We start from the raw sequence: 26124 nt of genomic DNA on the forward strand, positions 1-26124 counted from the left end.
CCAAGAAATAATATTGAAACTGTAAAACATTTTCATCCACAAAATCCCAGTTTGCTGGAGGAGGCAGAAGACAGAAAACCATTGAAAAGATACCTATTCAAACTTGGTGGGGTTTGTCATTTTATGGTGGCAACAGCAAAAGACCACTCGTTGATTATCGTCCTGTGAAATAAGTTTGCAATATCACATAAAAAAGAACAATAATTCAACATTCAAGTTTGGCTGTGCTATAGAAATACACGCGGCTGCTGTCTCCAATTCGCTGTCAAAAATTATCTTATTTGGATAAAATAAGAAATTCTTTCTACAATTTCAGAACTACTTAACAATAAACATATATTCATATTTACTAACCCATGAGTCTAGTATAGTTAGCTAATTAGATTCTTTAAGCATATATTATTAGGGGTTCAATACATTTCTAACTATGGATACCCTCGATAGGAAAAACAAATAAGATACAATAACCAAGACATTAAAAGAAGTTTGGGTTGAGAAGCTCAAGGTCAGGATCTCCGGATTCATCAAGATTTATTAATCACTGGCATAAGTGCAGTTTATGCATTTACCTAGGCACAAACCGGCATTAGTGACCCTTGAGTTTCTGGCTTTTTGCTTTAGATTAAAAAAAAAATATATCAAGTTCTTCAAAAGGTTGTTGAGTTCTTCACCAATCACCATAGTGAATAATAACTTGGCACCTTGTTGCCTAATTTTCTTCTCTTTTGTCCGGTCGTCCAATAATTCGATGACCATATGAATATCAGAAAAACGAAGGGAAATATAATGAAAAGAAAGAAAATATGCAATTCCCATCATCCTTAGTCACATAATTTTTCTTTCGAATGATCATAATACAAATAATGACTAGTAATTAACAACCAAAAACTGATGCCCGTACGTTTCCGGTTAGATAAGAATGGAAGAGGTGGAACCACGTAAGCAAGGTTCAAACAGAACAGACTAGTTTTGATTTTTTGCACTTTTACACTTTTCAACTAGAGCCCACCAATGTTGTCAACTTCAACTCCAAACCTGAGTTCCCCTCCTTTTTTTTTTTATTTTCTTTATAAATATGCACATTCCATCTTTAGAAATTCTACGTACCCTTCCTTTCTTCCATCTTCGCACAAAAATGGCCTTAACACTTCGTTCTTCAATCTCTTTTGTAAACCAGAAAGAAACCAAGGCCCTTAAAGCTTTTGATGATGTCTCTGCCACAGTTAGCTTTGCAAAGATTAAGCCATCTTCCCGCATTCAAGTAAAGAATTCGGCGAGGGAAGCAAGTCATCATCAGACACACCAGAGAGATGAGCAACGGGAGAAGGTGCATGCGCCGTCAGTTGCTCATCACGACAACCACAATGTGTCAAAGAGGGTGCCTGTGTATGTGATGCTGCCGCTAGACACAGTAACAATGGGAGGCGGCTTGAACAAGCCGAGAGCAATGAATGCAAGTTTGATGGCTCTGAAAAGTGCCGGCGTTGAAGGGGTAATGGTTGATGTATGGTGGGGTTTGGCGGAGAAAGATGGACCTCTGAAGTACAACTGGGAAGCCTACGCTGAGCTTGTGCAGATGGTACAAATGCATGGCTTGAAGCTTCAAGTTGTCATGTCTTTCCATCAGTGTGGAGGAAATGTTGGAGACACTTGCAGGTATGAAAGGGTGTATTATGTAACTTGTTAAAGATTCTACTTGAGAATCGGTCCTATAGATGAAATGACTAATTAGCAGAATTTTAGCCATATCCTTTTTTTTTATTACTAAATGATACTCGTAGTGTTAGGCATAACCGTCATCTTCTTAAAATGATAGATGATATTAACAATTTCGGTAGTTCTAAATGACCACGACATAAACTTATTTACAATTATTCTTTTATTGCAATTTTTCAGCATTCCTCTACCACCATGGGTGTTGGAAGAGATCAGCAAGAACCCTGACCTGGTTTATACAGACAGATCAGGGAGGAGGAATCCTGAGTACATCTCTTTAGGGTGTGATTCCATGCCTGTGCTGAAAGGAAGGACTCCCCTCCAAGTTTACTCTGACTACATGAAGAGCTTCCATGACAGATTCAGAAATTACTTGGGCAGTGTTATCGTGGTAAGTAACACAGCAAAGTCTGCTACAATACAAATTGGTATTTCATCATATAAAAGTGAGTCAAATAACAAAGTGAAAGAAGGTATTGTTGTAATTAAGTGTAAAATATCTGGGACCTGCAGATGGACTACTCAAATTATGGTACTAATTGAAAAAAGCCCTTTATGTTTTGAGGTTTACCTCACCATGAGCATGATGCATTTCGGATTGTGTGTGCAATAAATGAGGTTTGAGTTTCTAAGATCAACTCTCTTGCAGGAAATACAAGTAGGTATGGGTCCTTGTGGGGAGCTAAGATATCCATCATACCCAGAAAGCAATGGAACTTGGAGGTTTCCTGGAATTGGTGAATTCCAATGCTACGACAAGGTATGGAAACTGGCATTTGTTGGCATTATTTTCTACAATGGCCCAAAAGCACACAAAACATTGGACACTATTAACAGACGGCAATTTCAACATGTCTATTTTACTAAAATTACTTCTTTCTGATGCAGTATATGAAAGCATCCTTGGCAGCAGCTGCAGAAGCCATTGGAAAGAAAGAATGGGGAACAAGTGGTCCCCATGACTCTGGCAAGTACAACCAATTTCCAGACGATACTGGATTTTTTAAAAGGGAAGGAACATGGAACTCCGAATATGGACAGTTCTTTCTGGAATGGTACTCCAGCAAGTTGCTGGATCATGGTGACAAGATTCTTGCATCTGCCAGAGGAATATTTCAGGCATCTGGGGTCAAACTATCTGGGAAAATTGCTGGAATCCATTGGCACTACAAAGCAAGGTCACATGCAGCTGAACTAACCGCCGGATATTATAATACACGATTCAATGATGGTTATCTACCAATTGCTAGAATGCTGGCAAAACATGAAGTTATCTTCAATTTCACCTGCATGGAAATGAAGGACAGAGAGCAGCCTGGCCACGCTAACTGCTCACCAGAGGGGTTAGTACATCAGGTAAAGATGGCAACCAAGATGGCTAGAGTAGAACTTGCAGGCGAAAATGCCTTGGAAAGATATGATGCAGATGCATATGCTCAAGTTTTGTCAACAAGTAGGTCAGACTCCGGCAACGGACTAACCGCATTTACATATCTAAGAATGAACAAGAAGTTGTTTGAAGGTGATAACTGGCGGCACATGGTGGACTTTGTCAGAAGCATGTCTGAAGGTGGTAGGAGACAGAGACTCTCAGACGCTGATTCCCGTGGAAGTGACCTTTATGTTGGGCACATCAAGGGAACTCAGAGGGAAAAATCACAAGAGGCTGCTCTTGTGTGAGAATGTATATAATAATAAGCATGTTCAGGCCTCACGAGATAGAATTACGATGGTTATACACAAGAATGGCATATGCCATGTCAATACCCATGACGATCAAGATATTATTTTATTTCATTAATGTATATAACTCCAAGTACTATAGGAGAAAAACTTGATCTGCTGATGTAGAAACTCAATATATACTGATGGTGATATTTCAATCTATTCCTCTGAACAATATACATAAGCTCCTCTATGTCATTTGTTTCCCTCTAACTTAAGAATCTGTATAAATATGCCATTTTGTTCTATTTGATTATTCTTATTACATTTTCAAGATTCAAACCATTAACACAACAGCAAAGATATCATCAAGCAAAAACAAAATAGTTACAAGCCAAGAAACAGCCAGAAGTAGTTGAAGATAAGAAAAGGAGAACTATTTCCAAACTATTGGAAAAATAATTCACTATTGATTAACAACACCTCTGAGAAGAAGATATCAGATTATGCATAGTGAACAAGCCAGTATAAACAATTGCAGAAGTCAATGATCTGAAAGATTTCTACTCTAAATCAATAATCTGAACTCTGAAGTTTGAATTGGAACATAATTATCAGATTGTTATTACTCTTCAGAGATTATAACTTGTAATCCAAAAATCGGTAACCTTTAGAGACCTAAAAAGGGCAAAGTTTCACCTCATTCTCTCAACGAAACAGACACATTAACACAGGAATAAAGCATATAAAGAAACCATGAAAAATTAAAATTGAAATTACTTGCCGAAAAATGAAATTTGATAAGAAAAGTATACAACCAACTGTAGTTACAAAACTGTTAGGGGAAGGGACCAATGTGGATTTCGAACAAAACAAAACAGATTAGTGCAAACACGTTATGAGTGTCCAACGGCACAGTGAACTAGTATATAGAAAATATGTCCCATTTGATTGCAGAGACTATATCGAAACAAGGAATGAAGTAACAGAGTCAATTACACAAACACATGGTGACGATGGCGTGAAGGAAACGAGAGAAACCATTTCATTTCAAGATTGGGAACTGGAAACGGAGCAAGAGGAAGAGGGGTTTCCGTTTCGGAGATCTTCGATTAACTGTGAGAGCTCTTTACGAGAGGACTCCCTCCCAAACATGAACCCATACCTAATTGCAGCAACATTCATAATTCTTAATTCATGTGAAATTAAATTGGGGAAACGATAATTTAAAAGAAACCCTAAAATAAGAAATAAAAGCGAATAGAAAAGTTTTTATACGCACCAGAAGGAAATGGCAGAGAAGACGCCAGCAGTGGCAACAGTCTGAAGCAGAGTAAGCTTCTTCTCCATCTCTCTCCAATCAAAACCAATTTTTTCTAACCTCCAGCTTTTCCCCTCGCTCACTACCAATTTTTTCCCTCATCTTTTGGGAACTTTCTTCCTTTTTCTTGTGTTTGGTCTTGAAATGGCAGGTTTTTTGGTGTTTTTGGTGAAGATAACAATTTTTAATTTTAGTTTTTTGTTAACACGCTCAACATTTTCATATTTTTTACCTTCATGCTCAACCTATCAAACAAGAACTATATTTGTCTTGGGCTTTGCCCTTTTTGGAACTCCAACTTGTATAAACATTTGTTAAAATATTATTTATTTTTTAAATTACTTTTTGAAATATTTTTTTAATTAAATTCAATTTTTAAAGATTTTAAGTTAGTTATTTTAGTGTTTTTATCACTTTTATTGTTAACGGCGCCAAAATTTTTTATGTGATATATTAAGAGGTATCACAACACATACATACTAATCTTAATTAGCGATTAGCATGATAAATTTATAAAATTATATCAAATCAATTCTAATTGAAGAATTATAATGTCTCAAGTTATTCCCTCAATTAAGTTTTGATTTAATTTTATAAATTTATTATTTTAATAGTCAATTAAAACTCCCATATATATTATAGTATCACTTAACATGCCGTATTAATAAATTTAGTGTTATCAACAAAGAAAATAATAGAAAAACTAATGCGGTTAATTTAAAATTTTTTAAAGACGAATTTGATTAAAAAAATTTTTTAAAAACTAATTTAAAAAATAAGTACTTTTTTAAGAAAAAATTTGACCATTTACCCTTTGTTAGTTTGTTTGATAAAAAAAGATTCAAAGATGCAGGTTACTACGGTGAGGACAGTCTAAATGTCCTCACATGAAGACTATAACGTGGACAGCTCCTTTGGGAGACACCTGCGCCTGGACAACTCCTCCCTACGTCAGGTCGATTGTGCATTGCAGGGTGGAGAAGCGTGTCGTGAAGTGAACAGTGTGACCATATGATTATACTTACTGACCAAAGCTTTAATCTGTGATATGAGAATTAATGAAAGGGAGATTCTATGGTGCTGATGCTGGTTGTAAGCATGACATGCTTATATGTGGTGTCATGATAAGATGGAGACGCATGGAGCTGAAGATAGATTTAAATATGGGATTTGTGAAGTGATTCTGTTGCTTTTATTTTGTTGCTTTGCAGAGATTACATAATTAGGAGGTAAGCAGTAAATTAGAGATGGTTAAGTAATGGGCTAATTGATGGGTTGAGGTGTGTGATGTTGATCCAAGATAAATGAAAAATAAGGAGGGTCCCAAAAACAATAAGGAAGGTCCCAAAAAATTTCAAGCGGCTACGTGAGGGACATGAACTGAAAATCCTTACCAGAATGTAGCCACTTAAAAATTTTTGGGACCTTCTTTATTTTTTTTGGGACTCTCCTTATTTTTCATTTATCTTTGTTCAACATCACATAGCTCAACCCATCAATTGGCCCATTATATTTCTAATTTACTAATTACCTCCTAATTATTTAATCTCCGCAAAACAATAAAATAGAAGCAACGGAGTCACTTTACAAATCCCATACTCAAATTACTCCACGTGTCTCCATCTTAACATGACACCACATATAAGCATATCATACTTACAACCATCATCAATACCATAGAATTTTTCTTAATAAAATTAGTCCAAATTAAAGGTTTTTTCTGGGCTTGCACTTTTTTTCAGGTGAATTTGTAGCCGTTTCAACCGAGTTTCTGACTAAGTGACTAGTAATAAGATATGTTATTATTTAACAAGTTTTGTTAAGAAATCCCAACAAAATTTATAATTTACAGGAAAAAAAATTTGTTTGATCTTTTTCTGTTTATAACTAAAAACTGTAGATTTATTTAAATTAAAACCAATATAAAAAAAACGTGAATACTATGTAGTTATTTCAAATTATTTGTATGCATAGTGGGAGACTTAGTATTTTTTTTCCAATTATTTGTATGTTTGTACTAGAAAGTTATTGCAAATAAATTAAAAAATTGTCTAGTATCTTAATTTGGCTAAAGAGTTGAGCAGCAAAATTTGTTAAAAATTGATTTTAATACCATGTTTTTGAATGGCCATTAAAATTTTGTGATTAGTAATTGTTGGAGATAAGTGTGTATATCCAACAAAATACTATTGTGAATTATTATTATTATTATTTCTTTTTTATAAGAATAAACTTTTATAATTTATGATAATGTCCTTAATTAAAATTAGAAACGAATAATTATGATAGGGATCGTAATAATGAGATATACGTTTTTTCAGTACTTTTAATTTAAATTATTCTTAATCGTAAAATCACTAAAAATGGGACATTAGTGATTCGGATAGATTAATATATATATATATATATATATATATATATATATATATATATATATATATATATATATATATATATATATATATAAAATAGTCTTCATTGGATGAAGATTAATAGATCTCATTTATTAAATTATATATATAAATGGTATATATAGAGATATAACCATTGAACTGACTCACTCTAAGAATTCCTAATGGTTATAGTTACCGTATATTTGTCAATAGGATATTCTTATGATGAACATAATATTAGAATTTTCCTTTGACATGCAACTATCATAGTAATTGACAATGTATTTGTTATACTTTGATTCCGGACACCTAACACCCTACGGTGTTAGTTGAATGGACATTGGGTATGATTTAAATACTTGTAGAATTAATGATTAGTCAAAATGGAATCCGTCAACTATGGTAATGAGTTTGAGCTCTACGATTATAATGAATGAAATAAACAATGCCTTGGCCAAGGGGTTTGAATGAATTAAGAAATGAGTTTCTTAAGTCATTCATAATTCATTATAATAATGGTAACAAGTTAGAGTTTGACAATTAAACCGTACTCTAAAAGTTAGCCAAGAGCTGAAAAGATGGAAGGAGTTGTATTTTTTGTTCATCTTGGGTTCTTAGTAAAAATATTATTACTTCATACTATCAGGTCGTCAAGGAGCGTTGCTAGACGCCAACCTTGATTAGTAAATTTAGTATGACTAATTTACTACCCGCTTAGTATTGAACCTATGGCACACTAACGAGTATTCTAATCCTTGGTAAATAATCATTTAATTATTATTTTGATTAGATCAAATAAATAATTATATAAATTCAAATGGAATATTATTATATTCTTTGCTAGCACCATGAATATAATAATATGATAATTGAGAATATTAAATAATTAATTATTTATTCTATGATGAGTTTTAAATATGGATAAGATCCCAACTGATTCTGTTTCAAATTAAATTGTAATCTGATTCACAAATCAGTCACCAATCTCATACTATATATATGTGTATATGATAAAAGAAAGTATACACAAATTTTTCTTTTACCTCCACATACACAAATATTCCAATTCTTAGTGAAAAATTGCTGGTGCAAGGAGTTGCAAGAAATTTCTCAGTTTAATCCATTGGTCAAGGAGTTGATAATAAGGATCAGTCTCGGTGTGGATACACATAGTACCTTCGTACTATCGAAGGAGAAAGTTTTCATTCACTAGGGTACTCAAGTATTGGCATCTAACCTATCTTATTTCAATAAAATTTTAAGCACAAAATAGATCAATAGGATTATTTTATTACTTCCGCTGCGTGTTATGAACACTTGTAATCCTACAGTGGTATCAGAGCCATGGCCCTTTTGTGTTTAAAATTTTATTGCAAAAATTTACAGAATTAATAGGATTAATTTAAATTTTGTTATTATAGTGAATGTGATTCCTAATAATGGCATGGGATGCTATTATTAAAATTATAAATTTATATGGGATAAAATTATATGTATGTTAAGGAACATACTGTTATTATTATTTTTATTTATTTATGAAATAAAACTGAAAGGAAAAAAAGGATAAATAAATTTTATATTTTCTTTACGAGGAGTTACCTGACAACCAGGAGATTCGTACTCAAGGATAAAATTTATATATATGTATTTGATACATGGAATGAATTAATTTTTACTTGAACCTAAACAACCTAGGGGTATAAAATATAATTCAATTAAATAATAACCTGACAACCAGGTAATTATTTGGGATTAAACTTGTATGTGATACATTTAATCATCTGTTTAAAAATGTATGAGTAATGACTTGACAACCAAGATACTCATTCATAATTTTAAATATTTTTTTAACACTTAATTTAAGAAATAAAGATTTCTTAATTTTCTATAATAATAATTATTGTAGAAAGTGTTATTTGTATGTGTGAATACATACTTATATTTGTTTTTTCCTTTTAGATTCATGAATAATATGTCTACTCTATCACTGCGTGGCATACTTGAAAATAACAAATTGGCTGGAGTCAATTATGATGAATGGTATCGCAATTTGAGAATTGTTCTCATGCATGAAAGGCTAATTGATATAATCGATAAGCCTGTTGTAACGGCCCCAGTTCCTAAAGAGGATGGAAGTATTGATAATGAGGCAATCAAGGCTTATGAGAAGTACTTGGAAAATTGTCTTACTGCCAAATGCATCATTCTGGCATCCATGGGTTCTGATCTTCAAAGGCAACATCAGGATATGGATCCACCAACTATTGTTGAACATCTTAAGAAGATGTATGGTGCACAAAGTAAGACGGCCCGATATCAATTGTCCAAAACTTTGTTTAGATCCACACTTGATGTGGACTCTCCTGTTGGACCCCATGTTCTTAAGATAATTGATCTTATTGAACAACTTGAGAAGTTGGGATGCAAATTGGGCAAAGAACTTTCACAAGATTTGATCTTGCAATCTCTTCCAGAAATCTTTTCACAATTCATTGTTAGCTTTAATATGATTAAAGTAAGCTGTGATCTTCATGAAATGCTCAACATGCTAATTGATTATGAGAATCAAATTGCATCTGAGAAAAAAAAAGGAGTTGCTATGGTAGTTGGCAGCTCTTCTAAGAAGAAAGGAAAGTGAAAAGCAAAAGGAAATGGAAAGAATAATTTTAAAAGAGAACCCATGGCACCTAAAGGTGGTGTGACAAAATCCAAGGGCAAACAAGAAAAGGCTGACAAAAATGATGCTGAATGTTTTTATTGTAAAGGCAAAGGTCATTGGAAAAGAAACTGCAAGGAGTACATTGCTTCTTTGAAAACCAAAGAGGAAGGTAAGACATGCTTGAAAACAGTTTTCATGATTTCTTTAGCTACTATTAATTCTTCTATATGGGTATTAGATACCGGAAGTGCTCATAATATTTGCAATTCGTTGCAGGGACTACGAGTAAGTAGATGGCTGAAGAAGGGAGAAACTTACCTTCAAGTCGGGAACATAGCAAATGTTGCTGCTGTAGCTATAGGATTTATTTCTTTAGCAATGCCTACGGACAAGACATTAATATTGGAGAATTGTCATTATGTTCCTAATTTTGTTGCAAATGTTATTTCTGTTTCTATGTTGGACAAACGTGATTTTTATTTTAATATTAAAAATGACATTTGTTCTACTTATTATGGTGATGACTTATACGTAAATGGCTATCTCCAATATGGCATTTATATTCTTCCCAATTTAAATGGTAATTCTGTCATGCATGTTTCTACTCTCAAAAGAGAGAGGAATAATCAAGTAAATGAATCATATCTTTGGCATTGTAGACTGATGCGTGAGCATCTTGTCTATCTTTTCCTAGTGAATTTGCATCTAAATTGTTGAATTTAATTAAGAATTAATTATATCTTAGCCACTATGGATGCTATTTTGAGTTTTGTACAATACTGTTTATTTTAGGTAGTATTTGGCGGAATTTGATGGAGTTTCTGCAGAGAAAGAGAAGAAGCCAAGGAGATGACCAGCGAATACCGACGCGGACGCATGGCTCACGCGACCGCGCGGAATGGAGGAAATCGCAATGACGCGATCGCGTGACGCGATCGCGTCAGGCACGCGATCGCGTCCTGACGCGATCGCGTGCCTGACGCGATCGCGTGCCTGACGCGATCGCGTGGACTGGAATCTGCACAAATGACGCAAACGCGTGCACGACGCGGACGCGTCACATGCGCCACGTGCAGAAAAACGCTGGGGGCGATTTCTGGGCTATTTTGACCCAGTTTTCAGCCCAGAAAACACAGATTAGAAGCTGCAGCATGGACAATTCAAGTGGTCCCCATCCATCCATTGAAGATTTGATTATTTAAATTAATTCAAATTTAAATTCAAATCTTAAATTAGGAAAAGATATTATTTTAAGTTTAATTTTTAATATTAGAATTTAAATTTATTAGGATTAGTTATAAAAAGGGATCTGATGCCATCAGATTGAAAAGGCTGTACATTTTTAACTGAATCATTATTTTCTATTTTCCATGAGCAACTAAACCTCCACTGTTAAGGTTAGAAGCTCTATCTATTGTATGGATTGATAATATTATTTTTCTATTTTAATTCATGTTTTGATTTATATTTCAATAATTGTTTTCGTTCTTTATTTTATGAATCTGGGTGGAACGGAAGTATGACCCATGTTCTATTTGAGTTCTTGTAAAACTTGGAAAAGCTCTTTACTTGAATAATAGCTTGAAAATATATTATCCTGAATTTCTAATTGTTTGTATTTAACGGGATACGTGACATATAATCCCTTTATTTTTGGATAATTAGGATTCTTGTGGCATATAAACTAGAATTTGATCATTACCCTCTAATTGGAAATAATTGACCAAGGAATTGGCAGTTGATAAATTTTAGAGGAGACTAGGAAGGTCTAAGGAATTAGGGTCTAGTCACAAATAGTTTGCCATGAATTAAATCTTGCATGATTAAAATAGTTAATAAGAAAAGTCAATCCAGAAAATAGATAACTCTGAACCCTTAACTACCTTCTCCATATATTATTCCCATCTTAATTACTTGCCTTTCTTCAATATTTTTGATATTGTTTAATGTCTTTTATATTGCATCTCAACACTATTTTCTGTCTGTCTAACTAATCCTATCAAACGCTATTGTTGCTTAATATATCAATCCTCGTGGGATCGACCCTTACTCACGTAAGGTATTACTTGGTACGACCCGGTGCACTTGCCGATTAGTAAGTGTGGTTATAAAAATACCGCACCAAGTTTTTGGCGCTGTTACCGGAAATTGACTGTGATTAACAACTATTCGTTGTTTGATTGCTTAGATTAAATAATTTTTTTTATTATTATATTTTTTTTATTTTATTATTAATTTTTATTTTACATTTTTTACGTTAATTTTTTCTTTTCTTTTACGTTAATTTTTTTTTCCTTTACGTTGTTAACTTTCTTTTCCTTTTTGTTTATATCCCCCTCCCCTGTTTCGTTTTTTTCGTTCTTTCTTTTTATTATAGAAAAAAAAATATTTTAATAAATAATATTAATATTTTTTCTTAATTTCTAAAATTAAGTTTGATGTTACTCAGTTGATTCTATTTTAATTTTTCTGTTTAATTTTTCTTTTAAATTTTTGAAATTTTTATTTATTTTCAATTATTATTTTCGAAATTTTATTTATTTATTTATTTATTTAGTTAGTATTTTTATTTTATTATTTTACACAGGTTACCTCACAGGGACTTCTCTGCACTCTGACGTAGAAAGTTCCATTTTTTTTCTTGTTTTCTCCTTGTGTATGCGCAGAAATAGAGACAAAGAACATCTCTTATACTTTGATCCTGAACTTGAAAGAACTTTCAGGCGACGTTTACAACAAGCAAGACTTTGCAAGGCTGCAGAATCTACTATGGCAAATAATAATGCTAATGCCAATGTGGTAAATCCGAATGGGGATGATCAGCAGAGAAGAGTGCTTAGCTCTTATTCTGCCCCTACTGCGGATCTCTATGGAAAAAGCATTGTGGTGCCTCCTATAACTGCTAACAACTTTGAGTTGAAGCCGCAATTGGTCACCTTGGTGCAACAAAACTGCAGTATCATGGACTTTCTCATGAAGATCCAAATCAATTTATTTTTGATTTTCTGCAGATATGTGATACTGTGAAGACAAATGGAGTAAACCCAGAGGTGTACAAACTCATGCTTTTCCCATTTGCTCTGAGGGATAAAGCAAAGCTATGGTTAGATTCCCAACCAAAAGAGAGTTTGAATACTTGGGAAAAGGTTGTTACAGAGTTTCTCACTAAATTTTTCCCACCAAAGAAGCTGACTAAGCTTAGGTTGGAGGTTCAGACCTTCAAGCAGAAGGACAGTGAAACTCTTTATGAAGCTTGGGAGAGATACAAGTTACTGACTAAGCAATGCCCTCCTGACATGTTCTCCAAGTGGACCCAACTGGATATCTTTTATGAAGGCTTAGGAGAGATGTCAAAGATGAGCCTAGACACTTCTGCAGGCGGTTCATTGCACAAGAAGAAGACACCAGAGGAGACTATTGAGCTGATTGAATTGGTTGCAAGCAACCAATATTTATACACATCTAACAGGAATCCTGTGAACTCTGAGGCCGCTCAGAAGAGAGGCGTGTTGGAAGTAGAAGCTGTTAATGCTCTTCTTGCTCAGAACAAGCTTATGTCTCAGCAGATAAATCTACTTACTCAACAGATGGGTGGCATGCAAGTCTCAGCTATCAACACTCAAAATCCACCCCAAGATACCTCCTATGACATGACAGGTAACTTTATGCAAAATGATAATTATAATTATGCTCAACCCTCTTCTGAACAGGTGAATTACATGGGGAGTGGTCCTAGAAATCCCAACAATGATCCATATTCCAAGACATACAATCAGGAATGGAGGAATCACCCAAATTTTAGGTGGAGAGATCAACCTCAAAAACCTCAGAACTTCAACAATAGTTCTCAGGGTGGTTTTCAATAGAACAACCATAATAACCGCCAATTTCAGTCTCAGCAACAACAACCACCTCAGCAGGCAAATTCTAAATCCCAAGAAGATTCTAAATGGGAGATGATGATGAGTTTCATACAAGAAACCAGAGCCTCCATTAGAAACTTGGAGGTGCAAATGGGTCAAATGAGCAAGCAATTACCTGAAAGGTCTTCAAATACATTCCCTGGTGATACAGTGGTGAACCAAAGAGAAGATTGCAAGGCTATTCAATTGAGAAGTGGTAAGGTAGCTGGTTCTGAGAATAAGGTCAATGAAGATCCAGTTGAAAAGGAAGCTCCAGAGGAGAAGAAAGAAGAAGTAGAGCACGCCCCTCCTAAACGTGCAGACAACCCATTTCCTGACTCTCTTGACACTTATCCCACCTTGCCAAAGGCCCCTGAATACAAGCCAAAAATGCCATATCCTCAGAGGCTTCAGAAGACGTCCAAAGAAAAGCAATTCTCTAAATTTTTAGATGTCTTCAAGAAGCTGCAGATCAACATTCCTTTTGCAGAGGCCCTGGAGCAAATGCCCCTCTATGCTAAATTTATGAAAGAGTTGTTGACCCACAAGAGGAATTGGAAGGAACAAGAGACAGTGGTGTTAACCAAGGAATGCAGTGCTATTATTCAACACACCCTTCCTGAGAAAATGCCAGACCCAGGGAGTTTTGTCATTCCCTGCACCATTGGAGAAGTCGGTATTCAGAGAGCTTTATGTGATCTTGGAGCTAACATCAACCTCATGCCACTTTCAGTGATGAAAAAGCTTCAAATTGAGGAGGTAAAACCTACTCGTATTTCTCTTCAACTTGCTGATCTTTCTATTAAATTACCTGTAGGTGTGGTTGAAGATTTACTTGTTAAAGTAGGACCATTTATTTTCCCTGTTGATTTTGTTATATTAGACATGGAAGAGGAGGTAAAACTCTCTATTATACTTGGTAGACCCTTTTTAGCTACAGGTAGAGCTCTGATTGATGTAGAAAAGGGTGAATTAACCCTGAGGGTCAATGAAGAACAGGTGGTCCTAAATGTTTTTGAAGCCCTCAAGCACCCCAATGATTCTGAGGGGTGTATGAAAATAGATGTTATTGAACCACTTGTTCAAGAAGTACTGGAAGTTGAGGTACTTGATGATGTTCTGGACCATAATTCTGACTATGAATTAGTTGAAGTTGATGATTCACCACCCCAAAAGGAGCTGATGAACACGCCAATAAAGGAGGAGAAAGTCCCCAAGCTTGAGCTCAAATCCTTACCCCCTTCTCTGAAATATGTGTTCTTGGGTGAAAATGATTCATATCTAGTAATTATTAGCTCTTCCCTGAAGCCTGAAGAGGAAGAGGCGCTTATTTCAGTGCTTAGAAGCCATAAAACAGCTCTTGGGTGGACCATTAGTGACTTAAAGGGGATTAGTCCAACCAGGTGTATGCACAAGATCCTTCTTGAAGATGATGCTAAACCAGTTGTGCAACCACAAAGGAGACTCAATCCAACTATGAAAGAGGTGGTCCAAAAAGAGGTAATGAAATTATGGGAAGCAGGTATTATTTACCCTATTTCTGACAGCCCTTGGGTAAGTCCTGTGCAGGTAGTTCCCAAGAAGGGAGGGATGACAGTGATCCAGAATGAAAAGAATGAGCTTATTCCTACAAGAACAGTCACGAGATGGAGAATGTGCATAGATTACAGGAGGCTCAACACTGTTACAAGGAAGGATCATTTTTCCCTCCCTTTCATTGATCAGATGTTTGAGAGGTTAGCTGGTCATGCTTTTTATTGTTTTCTAGATAGATATTCTGGATATAATCAAATTGTAGTAGACCCTCAAGATCAAGAGAAGACAGCATTCATATGCCCCTTTGGAGTATTTGCTTACAGGAAAATGCCATTTGGACTTTGCAATGCTCCAGCAACTTTTCAGAGGTGTATGCTTTCAATTTTTTCTGATATGGTTGAAAAGTTTGTTGAAATATTTATGGATGACTTTTCTGTTTTTGGTAATTCTTTTGCATCATGCCTTAAACATTTATCTCTTGTCTTGAAACGGTGTCAAGAATCAAACCTTGTTTTAAATTGGAAAAAATGTCATTTTATGGTTACAGAAGGCATTGTTCTTGGACACCGGATTTCAAGTAAGGGAATTGAGGTTGACAGAGCAAAGGTGGAGGTAATTGAAAAATTACCACCACCAACTAATGTTAAGGAAATTAGGAGTTTCTTGGGTCATGCAGGATTTTATAGAAGATTTATAAAGGATGTTTCAAAAATTGCTAAACCATTGAGCAACTTGTTAGTTGTTGATGTTCCTTTTGTCTTTGATTCTGATTGTCTGCATGCTTTTGAAATTCTGAAAGCAAACCTTACTTCTGCTCCCATTTTAGCTCCCCCTGACTGGGATTTACTATTTGAATTAATGTGTGATGCTAGTGATTTTGCTATAGGAGCTGTTTTAGGACAGAGGCATGGTAAGCTTGTACATGTCATTTATTATACCAGTCGTGTATTAAATGATGCTCAAAAGAATTACACAACTAAAGAAAAGGAATTATTAGCTGTTGTGTATTCTGTTGATAAGTTTAGGTCCTATTTACTTGGTTCTAAGGTTATTGTTTATACTGACCATGCTGCTTTGAAGTACCTTCTAACCAAGCAGGATTCTAAACCAAGATTAATCAGATGGGTGTTGCTCCTTCAGGAGTTTGATATTGAAATAAAAGACAGGAAAGGGTCAGAAAATCAAGTAGCTGACCATCTCTCCAGAATTGAGCCTGAAGCAGGAGTGCAACCACCCACAGCTGTAACTGAGACATTTCCAGATGAGCAATTGTTCCTCATTCAGCAGGCTCCATGGTTTGCAGACATTGTAAATTATAAGGCCATGAATTTTATCCCAAGGGAGTACAGTAGGCAACAAGTGAAGAAGCTATTGACTGATGCAAAGTACTACATTTGGGAGGAACCATATCTTTTTAAAAGGTGTTCAGATGGAATTATCCGGAGGTGTGTCCCAAATGAAGAAAAACAGCAGATTCTTTGGCACTGTCATGGTTCTGAGTATGGAGGCCACTTTGGTGGTGAAAGGACAGCTACAAAGGTCCTTCAGAGTGGGTTTTACTGGCCGACTCTCTTCAGAGACTCAAGAGCATTTGTAAAGCACTGTGACAGATGTGAAAAAGCAACAAATCTCTCTGCCAACCATGAAATGCCACAGCAGGGGATTCTTGAGGTTGAGTTGTTTGATGTGTGGGGTATTGATTTCATGGGACCTTTTCCACCTTCACATTCAAACAACTATATTCTAGTGGCAGTTGATTATGTGTCCAAATGGGTAGAAGCTGTGGCTTTGCCCACCAATGATGCCAAGGTGGTAATGAGCTTTCTTCAGAGGTATATCTTTAGCAGGTTTGGTGTCCCAAGGACACTCATTAGTGATGGAGGAAGTCACTTCTGTAAGAGACAGCTGGACTCTCTTCTGTATAGATATGGAGTCCGTCATAAGGTGGCAACCCCCTATCACCCTCAGACAAGTGGACAGGTTGAAGTTTCCAACAGGGAGCTTAAGAGGATTCTGGAGAAGACCGTCAGTGTTTCAAGAAAGGACTGGTCTAGGAAGCTTGATGATGCTCTTTGGGCATACCGGACAGCATACAAGACTCCAATTGGCATGTCCCCATATCAGTTGGTCTATGGAAAAGCCTGTCACTTGCCAGTGGAGCTGGAGCACAAGGCTTATTGGGCAATCAGGTACCTGAATCTTGATTCAGAAGCTGCAGGAATTAAGCGGATGCTTCAGTTGAATGAGCTTGATGAATTCAGATATTCAGCCTATGAGAATGCCAAGCTCTATAAGGAGAGAACCAAGCTACTGCATGATAAGAAGATTGCCATCAGAGTCTTTGAGCCAGGACAAAGAGTGCTTCTGTATAATTCAAGGCTCAAATTCTTTCCCGAAAAGCTGAAATCCCGGTGGTCAGGACCGTTTGTGGTTACCAGAGCCTCGCCATATGGTCATGTGGAAATACAGGAAGAAAATTCTGACAGGAAATTTATAGTGAATGGCAAGAGGTTAAAGCACTATCTTGGAGGCGAGATTGACCGCCAGAGGTCCACTCATCTGCTGAACTAGCAGAACTGACCGTCAAGCTAGTGACGTTAAAGAAGCGCTTGTCGGGAGGCAACCCGATAATTTCGTATCCTTCGCCATTTTTCGTAGTAGTTTTTCTTAGTTATTTTATTTTTATTGAATTCTTACTAATTCTCTGATCATGCAGCTATGTTCTTCCAGGAACCGACCACCTCAAGCTAAAAAAAAAAATGCTACGCGACGCGACCGCATCAGCGACGCGTCCGCGTTGCAAGGGGAGAAGAGAAAAATAAAAACGAACAGAGAGTCACGTTGGAGCGTGGCTGGAGGCGTGCCAATGGCACAATTCGTCCCACGCGACCGCGTGACCCACGCGGCCGCGTGCCCTGATTTTCGACGTAAAACGGGTGCACAGCTGAAAGTTGTGCTAGAGTGGTGCTGGACTGGCGCTGGACGCGCAATTCCCTTCACGCGACCGCATGCCCCACGCGGCCGCGTCGTACCCCATTAACTGCCCACTCGTGCGATCGCATGCCCCATGTGATCGCCTCACTCCAATTTTGGCAATTATATCAATTTGAACAGAGAGTTGTGCTGGCACGAGGCTGCACTCGCGCCAGAAGCACAAACTGGGTCACGCGACCGCGTGCCCCATGCGGCCGCATCGCTTGCGCCGCCCAGTTTTCTTTCTCTCTCTCTCTCCCAATCCTACTTCTCTCTTATTCTCTTATCCTTTTATTTTTTCTTTCATTTTAATATTTGTCTTTTCTATTTTCAGTTCTTCTTTGCTTGAGGACAAGCAAACCTTTAAGTTTGGTGTTGACGCTGCGCTTATAGGTGTTTTAGTACAAAAGGGAGGTGAATCATCTTCGCGAAGGAGCACAACCTGAAGAATAAAGCGACCGCTAGGATAATTAAGGTGGTTGAGTTCCTTTCATTTTTTATTCCTCCCCTCTTTTTCTATATTATGTTCCGGTTTCCTATTATTTTGCTTTGTTTGTTGCATGATCCTTTATTAGTTAGAATCCTAGGACTAGTTTAGTTTTTCTATTGCTTTAATTCTGAAAAGATGTCTCATGTATTACTCACTGAGTTTAAATCAAAAATAAAAAAAAATATAGGAGTGATATATTGCATGAGAAAGTGGGTCTATATTGAATAATAGTCTTATTTACTTAAATGTGGTGGTATTTTCTGTGATTCTGAATGCATGACATGAACAGTGCATATTTTTTGATAGTGAAGTTTATGAATGTTAAAATTGTTGGCTCTTGAAAGAATGATGAAAAAGAGAAATGTTATTGATAATCTGAAAAATCATAAAATTGATTCTTGAAGCAAGAAAAAGCAGTGAAAACACAAGGCTTGCGAAAAAAAAAACAAGAAAAAGAAAAAGCAAGCAGAAAAAGCTAATAACCCTTTAAACTAAAAGGCAAAGGGTAAAAAGGATCCAAGACTTTGAGCATTAATGGATAGGAGGGCCCCAAGGAATAAAATCCTGGCCTAAGCGGCTAAATCAAGCTGTCCCTAACCATGTGCTTGTGGCATGAAGGTGTCAAGTGAAAAGCTTGAGACTGAACGGTTAAAGTCGTGATCCAAAGCAAAAAGAGTGTGCTTAAGAACTCTGGGCACCTATAACTGGGGACTCTAGCAAAGCTGAGTCACAATCTGAAAAGGTTCACCCAGTTATGTGTCTGTGGTATTTATGTATCCGGTGGTAATACTGGAAAACAAAATGCTTAGGGTCACAGCCAAGACTCATAAAGTAGCTGTGTTCAAGAATCAACATACTGAACTAGCAGAGTCAATAACACTATCTGAATTCTGAGTTCCTATGGATGCCAATCATTCTGAACTTCAAAGGATAAAGTGAGATGCCAAAACTGTTCAGGATTGCAGTTTTAAACCCCACTATAAGAGAAGACATGGGCTTAATTGAACTCTCATTCTCATGCAAATTCACATCCTAAGCTTATATTAGTGTTGGTTGCTTGAGGACAAGCAACAGTTTAAGTTTGGTGTTGTGATGCGTGAGCATTTTGTCTATCTTTTCCTAGTGAATATGCATCTAAATTGTTGAATTTAATTAAGAATTAATTATATTTTAGCTACTATGGATGCTATTTTGAGTTTTGTACAATACTGTTTATTTTAGGTAGCATTTGGCGGAATTTGATGGAGTTTCTGCAGAGAAAGAGAAGAAGCCAAGGAGATGACTAGCGAATACCGACGCGGATGCATGGCTCACGCGACCGCGCGGAATGGAGGAAATCGCAATGACGCGATCGCGTGCCTGACGCGATCGCGTGGACTGGAATCTGCACAAATGACGCGAACGCGTGGATGACGCGGACGCGTCACATGCGCCACGTGCAGAAAAACGCTGGGGGCGATTTCTGGGCTATTTTGACCCAGTTTTCAGCCCAAAAAACACAGATTAGAAGCTGCAGCATGGACAATTCAAGTGGTCCCCATCCATCCATTGAAGATTTGATTATTTAAATTAATTCAAATTTAAATTCAAATCTTAAATTAGGAAAAGATATTATTTTAAGTTTAATTTTTAATATTAGAATTTAAATTTATTAGGATGAGTTATAAAAAGGGATCTGATGCCATCAGATTGAAAGGCTGTACATTTTTAACTGAATCATTATTTTCTATTTTCCTTGAGCAACTAAACCTCCACTGTTAAGGTTAGGAGCTCTGTCTATTGTATGGATTGATAATATTATTTTTCTATTTTAATTCATGTTTTGATTTATATTTCAATAATTGTTTTCGTTCTTTATTTTATGAATCTGGGTGGAACGGAAGTATGACCCATGTTCTATTTGAGTTCTTGTAAAACTTGGAAAAGCTCTTTACTTGAACAATAGCTTGAAAACATATTATCCTGAATTTCTAATTGTTTGTATTTAACGGGATACGTGACATATAATCCCTTTATTTTTGGATAATTAGGATTCTTGTGGCATATAAACTAGAATTTGATCATTACCCTCTAATTGGAATTAATTGACCAAGGAATTGGCAGTTGATAAATTTTAGAGGAGACTAGGAAGGTCTAAGGAATTAGGGTCTAGTCACAAATAGTTTGCCATGAATTAAATCTTGCATGATTAAAATAGTTAATAAGAAAAGTCAATCCAGAAAATAGATAACTCTGAACCCTTAACTGCCTTCTCCATATATTATTCCCATCTTAATTACTTGCCTTTCTTCAATATTTTTGATATTGTTTAATGTCTTTTATATTGTATCTCAACACTATTTTCTGTCTGTCTAACTAATCCTATCAAACGCTATTGTTGCTTAATCCATCAATCCTCGTGGGATCGACCCTTACTCACGTAAGGTATTACTTGGTACGACCCGGTGCACTTGCCGGTTAGTAAGTGTGGTTATAAAAATACCGCACCATAGACTTGGTCATATAGGAGAAAAAAAAGGATTTCTAAGTTACATAAAGAAGGTTACCTTAACAAATATGATTATGAATCATATGTAACTTGTGAATCCTGTCTCAAAGGAAAAATGACCAAAACTCCATTTATGGGACATGGAGAAAGGGCTACAGAATTATTGGGACTAATACATACAGATGTTTGTGGACCAATGAAAATTCAAGCCAAAGGAGGATATTCCTATTTTATCACTTTCACTGATGATATGTCTAGATATGGCTTTGTGTATCTTATGAAACATAAATCTGAGTCATTTGAAATGTTCAAAATTTTTCGCAGTGAAGTTGAAAATCAAACAGGTAAAAGCATTAAGGTGCTTAGATCTGATAGAGGAAGAGAATATCTAAATGATAATTTTCTTGAGTACTTAAAGAAAAATGGGATTCTTTCTCAATGGACACCTCCTGGTACTCCACAACACAATGGTATTTCAGAGAGGAGGAATCGAACTTTATTAGATATGGTTCGATCCATGACGGGTTTTACTGATCTTCCATTGAATTTATGGGGCTATGCTTTAGAAACAGCAGCATATCTGCTAAATAAAGTACCCACTAAAGCAGTTTCTTCAACACCATATGAGATATGGAAAGGACAAAAACCAAATCTCAGGTACATTAGAGTTTGGGGATGTCCAGCATATGTTAAGAAATTGCAAAGTAATAAACTTGATGCTAGGTCCGATAAATGTAGATTCATTGGTTACCCTAAAGAAACAATGGGTTATTATTTCTATCACCCTTCTGATCACAAAGTGTTTGTGGCAAGAGGTGGAACCTTTTTAGAAAATGAATTTCTTTCTGAAGGAAGACAAGGTGAAGAAATAGAACTTGTTGAAGTTCAAGAAACCAATGAAATAGTACAAGCTCAAGAACGTGAAATTCAAGTTGAGCAACCAACTTTGGATGTACTCAAACAAACACCAAATTTATCATCTTCAAGAGTTGAGGATAACGAACCAATAGTAGTTCAAAGAGAGATTAATGAACCAATCCTTGAACTGCCTTTGGTACAAGAACTACCTCTTCGACGGTCCACAAGAGAACATCGTCCACCACTAAGGCTAAACCTAATGGTGCAAGATGATGTGAAAAATGGGATCGATTATGATGATAATGATCCTAAGACTTATGAAGAGGCAATGCAAAGTTCCAAAAGTCTAAAATGGTAGAGTACCATGGAATCCGAAATAGAGTCTATGAGGATCAACAATATTTGGACTTTGGTTGAACCCTCAAAAGACATAAAACCTATTGGTTGCAAATGGGTTTACAAGAAAAAGATTGGAGCAGATGGTAAGGTAGAGACCTATAAAGCCCGTCTAGTTGCCAAGGGATACCGTCAAAAGGAGGGAATAGATTATGAAAAAACATTTTCTCCTGTGGCAATGCTCAAATCTATTCGGATTCTACTTGCTATAACAGCTTACTATGATTATGAAATATGACAAATGGATATGAAAACAGCTTTTCTTAATGGAGAACTCAAAGAGGAAGTGTACATGACACAACCTGAAGGTTTCACACTTCAGTCTGATCATAGTAAAGTTTGTAAGCTGTAATGCGCCATTTATGGGCTAAAGCAAGCTTCTAGAAGTTGGAACATTTGCTTTAATAAGACAATCGAAAAGTTCGATTTTATCCGGTGTGAAGAGGATCCTTGCATATACAAAAAGTTTAGTGGGAGTACAGTCATTTTCTTAGTACTCTATGTTGATGATTGATAAATCCATATTTTATGATATATCATGTGCCTAATTTGAGTGATTTATTCAATCCTTCACCCATTTATTCATATTAATTGCATGGTTCTACTTTTCCTTCCTTATTATGTGATGTATGTGAAAAACATGTTTCCTATGCTTTAAAAATAATTATTTTAATTTCCCTTTATTACCATTCGATGCCGTGATTCGTTTGTTGAGTAATTTCAGATCTTCTAAGGTAGGAACGACTTAAAGGATGAAAAGGAAACATACAAAAATGGAAGGAAAGCACAAAATGAAGTTTTTGAAGAAACAGGCAGCGACGCGATTGCATGGACGACGCGGCCGCATGCCAGCGCGAATTAACAGCGATGCAACCGCGTGATTGACGCGATCGCGCGCCTTAAGCGAAACGCATATGATGTGGACGCATGACTGACACGACCGCGCAACAAGAAAAACTCCAAGTGACGCGATCGCGTGACCCACGCGGCCGCGTGACAGAGGTCACGCACCAGAAATTACAGAAAACGCTCCCAGCGATTTCTGAACCCCTTTTTGGCCCAATTCCAAGTCAAGAAGGCACAGATCAGAGGTTATGAAGTGGGAGAATGCATCCATTCAGAGGGACTCTCCAATTAATTATATTCATGATTTAGATGTAGTTTTGAGGGAGGCTCTCTCCTCTCTTTTTAGGATTAGGATTTAGATTTAGGATTTTATTCGCTTTCAGGATTATCTTTTTATCAGGTTCAACATTCCTTTTTATTTATCTTTTTAATTTAATTTATGAATTCTTCTATGTTACAGATTACTCTTTTGAATTAATGTTATTTGAGGTATTTCAGTTTACAATTGTTTCTTTTATTTATATTACTGTTGCTTCCAATCTGAAGACATTTTTATTCCAGTAGATTTACTTTTCCCCTTTTGGTCTTGGTTAAGAAATCAGTAACTCAGGAGCTATCAAACTCAACATGATTGATAATCGTTCTCTTTGCTAATTGAATTGAACTTCAACAATCCCAACTTTTCCTTAGGGATTAACTAGGATTTGAGGATCTAACTAATTAGTTACTTGTCTTTCCCTTACTCTAGTAAAGGTTAACTAAGTGGAATTAAAGTTCAATTTTCACCATCATTGATAAGGATAACTAGGATAAGACTTCTAATTTCTCATACCTTGCCAAAAGTTTATTTTACAGTTTTTTAATTATTTTACAGTCATTTACTTATTTTAATTGCAATTTAAATTACTTGTCCCTTATCTTAAAAACCCCAATTTACAATCTCCACAACCAATAATAAGAACATACTTCCCTGCAGTTCCTTGAGAAGACGACCCGAGGTTTAAATTCTTCAGTTATCAATTTATTTAGGGGTTTGTTACTTGTGACAACCAAAACGTTTGTACGAAGGGATTTCTGTTGGTTTAGAAACTATACCTACAATGCGACTGTTTTTATAAAATTCTTTACTGGCAAAAATTCCTAACGTCAATGACATATTACTAATAGGAAATGATGTACCAGCATTGCAAAATACCAAAACTTGGCTATCTCAATAATTCTCCATGAAGGATTTAGGAGAAGCAGCCTATATTCTAGGAATAAAGATCTATAGAGATAGATCTAAAAGGTTGCTCGGACTCTCACAATCTATGTACATTGATACCATATTGAAAAGGTATAACATGGAAAACTCCAAAAAGGGCTATTTACCAATAGGCACTGGAATTACTCTCAGTAGAAAGGATTGTCCTAAAACTTCTGAAGAGAGAGTACGCATGAGTAGAATACCATATGCTAGTGCAGTGGGAGCTATCATGTATACCATGACATGTACACGTCCTGATGTCGCATATGCGCTAGGAGTAGCCAGTCGATATCAGGCAAATCCAGGTGAGGAACATTGGAAAATGGTTAAATCCATTCTTAAATATTTAAGAAAAACCAAAGACCAATTCCTCATCTATGGAGATTCTGAACTTATACCAAAAGAGTTCATTGACGCAAATTTTACCTCAGACAAAGATGATAGCAAATCTACTTCAGGTTATATTTTCACCTTAAACGGTGGTGCAGTGAGTTGGAAAAGTTCCAAACAAGCTACTGTAGCTGATTCAACAACTGGAGCTGAGTATATAGCAGCAAGTGAGGCTACTAAAGAAGCTGTGTGGATGAAGAAGTTCATAAATGAGCTTGATGTGGTGCCTTCAATTAAAGAACCACTTCCATTACTGTGCGACAATAATGGAGCCATTGCACAAGCAAAAGAGCCAAGATCACATCAAAAATCTAAGCATATCTTGAGAAGGTATCATTTGATAAGAGAGATCGTTGAACGTGGAGACGTTGAAATTCAAAAGGTTGCTGGGAAGGATAATGCAGCAGACCCATTCACTAAGGCACTTGGATCAAAAGAGTTTGATAAGCACATGTGAGAATTGGGATTGAAATATATGACTGATTGACTCTAGTGCAAGTGGGAGATTGTTGGAGATAAGTGTGTATGTCCAACAAAATACTATTGTGAATTATTATTATTATTATTATTATTATTATTATTATTATTATTATTATTATTATTATTATTATTATTTCTTTTTATAAGAATAAACTTTTATAATTTATGATAGTGTCCTTAATTAAAATTAGAAACGAATAATTACGATAGGGATCGTAATAATGAGATATACGTTTTTTGAGTACTTTTAATTTAAATTGTTCTTAATCGTAGAATCACTAAAAATGGGACATTAGTGATTCGGATAGATTAACATATATATATATATATATATATATATATATATATATATATATATATATATATATATATATAATAGTCTTCATTGGATGAAGATTAATAGATCTCATTTATTAAATTATATATATAAATGGTATATATAGAGATATAACCATTGAACTGACTCACTCTAAGAATTCCTAATGGTTATAGTTACCGTATATTTGTCAATAGGATATTCTTATGATGAACATAATATTAGAATTTTTCTTTGACCTGCAACTATCATAGTAATTGATAATGTATTTGTTATACTTTGATTCCGGACACCTAACACCCTACGGTGTTAGTTGAATGGATATTGGGTATGATTTAAATACTTGTAGAATTAATGATTAGTCAAAATGGAATTCATCAACTATGGTAATGAGTTTGAGCTCTACGATTATAATGAATGAAATAAATAATGCCTTGGCCAAGGGGTTT

The 26124-nt window shown here is 35.7% G+C and overlaps 3 protein-coding genes, 1 non-coding gene and 1 pseudogene across 6 annotated transcripts; 3 read left to right on the forward strand and 2 right to left on the reverse strand.

Annotated features, from left to right (window-relative positions):
- Window positions 1-263: 263 nt before the first annotated feature.
- Window positions 264-4904, reverse strand: LOC107628891 (Putative membrane lipoprotein). Of its 3 annotated transcripts, none has more exons than XR_001617876.3 (3): window positions 4664-4904; window positions 4381-4546; window positions 264-2126 (listed from the first exon to the last, which is right to left on the reverse strand). XR_001617876.3 is itself a non-coding variant. In XM_016331525.3 (2 exons), the coding sequence occupies exons 1-2, from the start codon at window positions 4729-4731 to the stop codon at window positions 4432-4434; spliced, it is 183 nt and encodes a 60-aa protein (XP_016187011.1). In that variant the 5' UTR covers window positions 4732-4901; the 3' UTR covers window positions 4146-4431. The 3 variants fall into 3 exon arrangements, 1 of the variants encoding a protein (XP_016187011.1); XR_015902328.1 differs by having other exon boundaries at window positions 1784-2129; XM_016331525.3 differs by lacking the exon at window positions 264-2126 and having other exon boundaries at window positions 4146-4546; window positions 4664-4901.
- On the forward strand, window positions 1076-3603 carry CT-BMY (chloroplast beta-amylase). The gene is made up of 4 exons (XM_016331512.3): window positions 1076-1656; window positions 1897-2107; window positions 2366-2476; window positions 2605-3603. The coding sequence occupies exons 1-4, from the start codon at window positions 1076-1078 to the stop codon at window positions 3394-3396; spliced, it is 1695 nt and encodes a 564-aa protein (XP_016186998.1). The 3' UTR covers window positions 3397-3603.
- A 4163-nt stretch (window positions 4905-9067) lies between the features above and the next one.
- On the forward strand, window positions 9068-9733 carry LOC107605593 (uncharacterized). The gene has a single exon (XM_016307511.1). It carries the CDS (start codon window positions 9068-9070, stop codon window positions 9731-9733), a length of 666 nt encoding a protein of 221 aa, XP_016162997.1.
- A 3215-nt stretch (window positions 9734-12948) lies between these two features.
- On the reverse strand, window positions 12949-13052 carry LOC148576273 (small nucleolar RNA R71). The gene has a single exon (XR_015903581.1). It is a non-coding gene; the product is annotated as a small nucleolar RNA R71 (small nucleolar RNA).
- Window positions 13053-24586: 11534 nt separating this feature from the next.
- Window positions 24587-25336, forward strand: LOC148576274 (secreted RxLR effector protein 161 pseudogene; annotated as a pseudogene).
- Window positions 25337-26124: the final 788 nt, after the last annotated feature.

Source organism: Arachis ipaensis, chromosome B1, assembly GCF_059453495.1.
Source record: "Arachis ipaensis isolate K30076 ecotype BB chromosome B1, ASM5945349v1, whole genome shotgun sequence".
NCBI lineage: Eukaryota > Viridiplantae > Streptophyta > Magnoliopsida > Fabales > Fabaceae > Arachis > Arachis ipaensis.

Coding starts and splice junctions, on each gene's coding strand:
- CT-BMY (XM_016331512.3), top strand. CDS start 1,076: ATGCACATTCCATCTTTAGAAATTCTACGTACCCTTCCTTTCTTCCAT. Junction 2,108..2,365: donor ACTTGGGCAGTGTTATCGTG/GTAAGTAACACA, acceptor ACTCTCTTGCAG/GAAATACAAGTAGGTATGGG. Junction 2,477..2,604: donor AATTCCAATGCTACGACAAG/GTATGGAAACTG, acceptor TTTCTGATGCAG/TATATGAAAGCATCCTTGGC.
- LOC107628891 (XM_016331525.3), bottom strand. CDS start 4,731: ATGGAGAAGAAGCTTACTCTGCTTCAGACTGTTGCCACTGCTGGCGTC. Junction 4,547..4,663: donor TTCTCTGCCATTTCCTTCTG/GTGCGTATAAAA, acceptor TGCTGCAATTAG/GTATGGGTTCATGTTTGGGA.
- LOC107605593 (XM_016307511.1), top strand. CDS start 9,068: ATGTCTACTCTATCACTGCGTGGCATACTTGAAAATAACAAATTGGCT.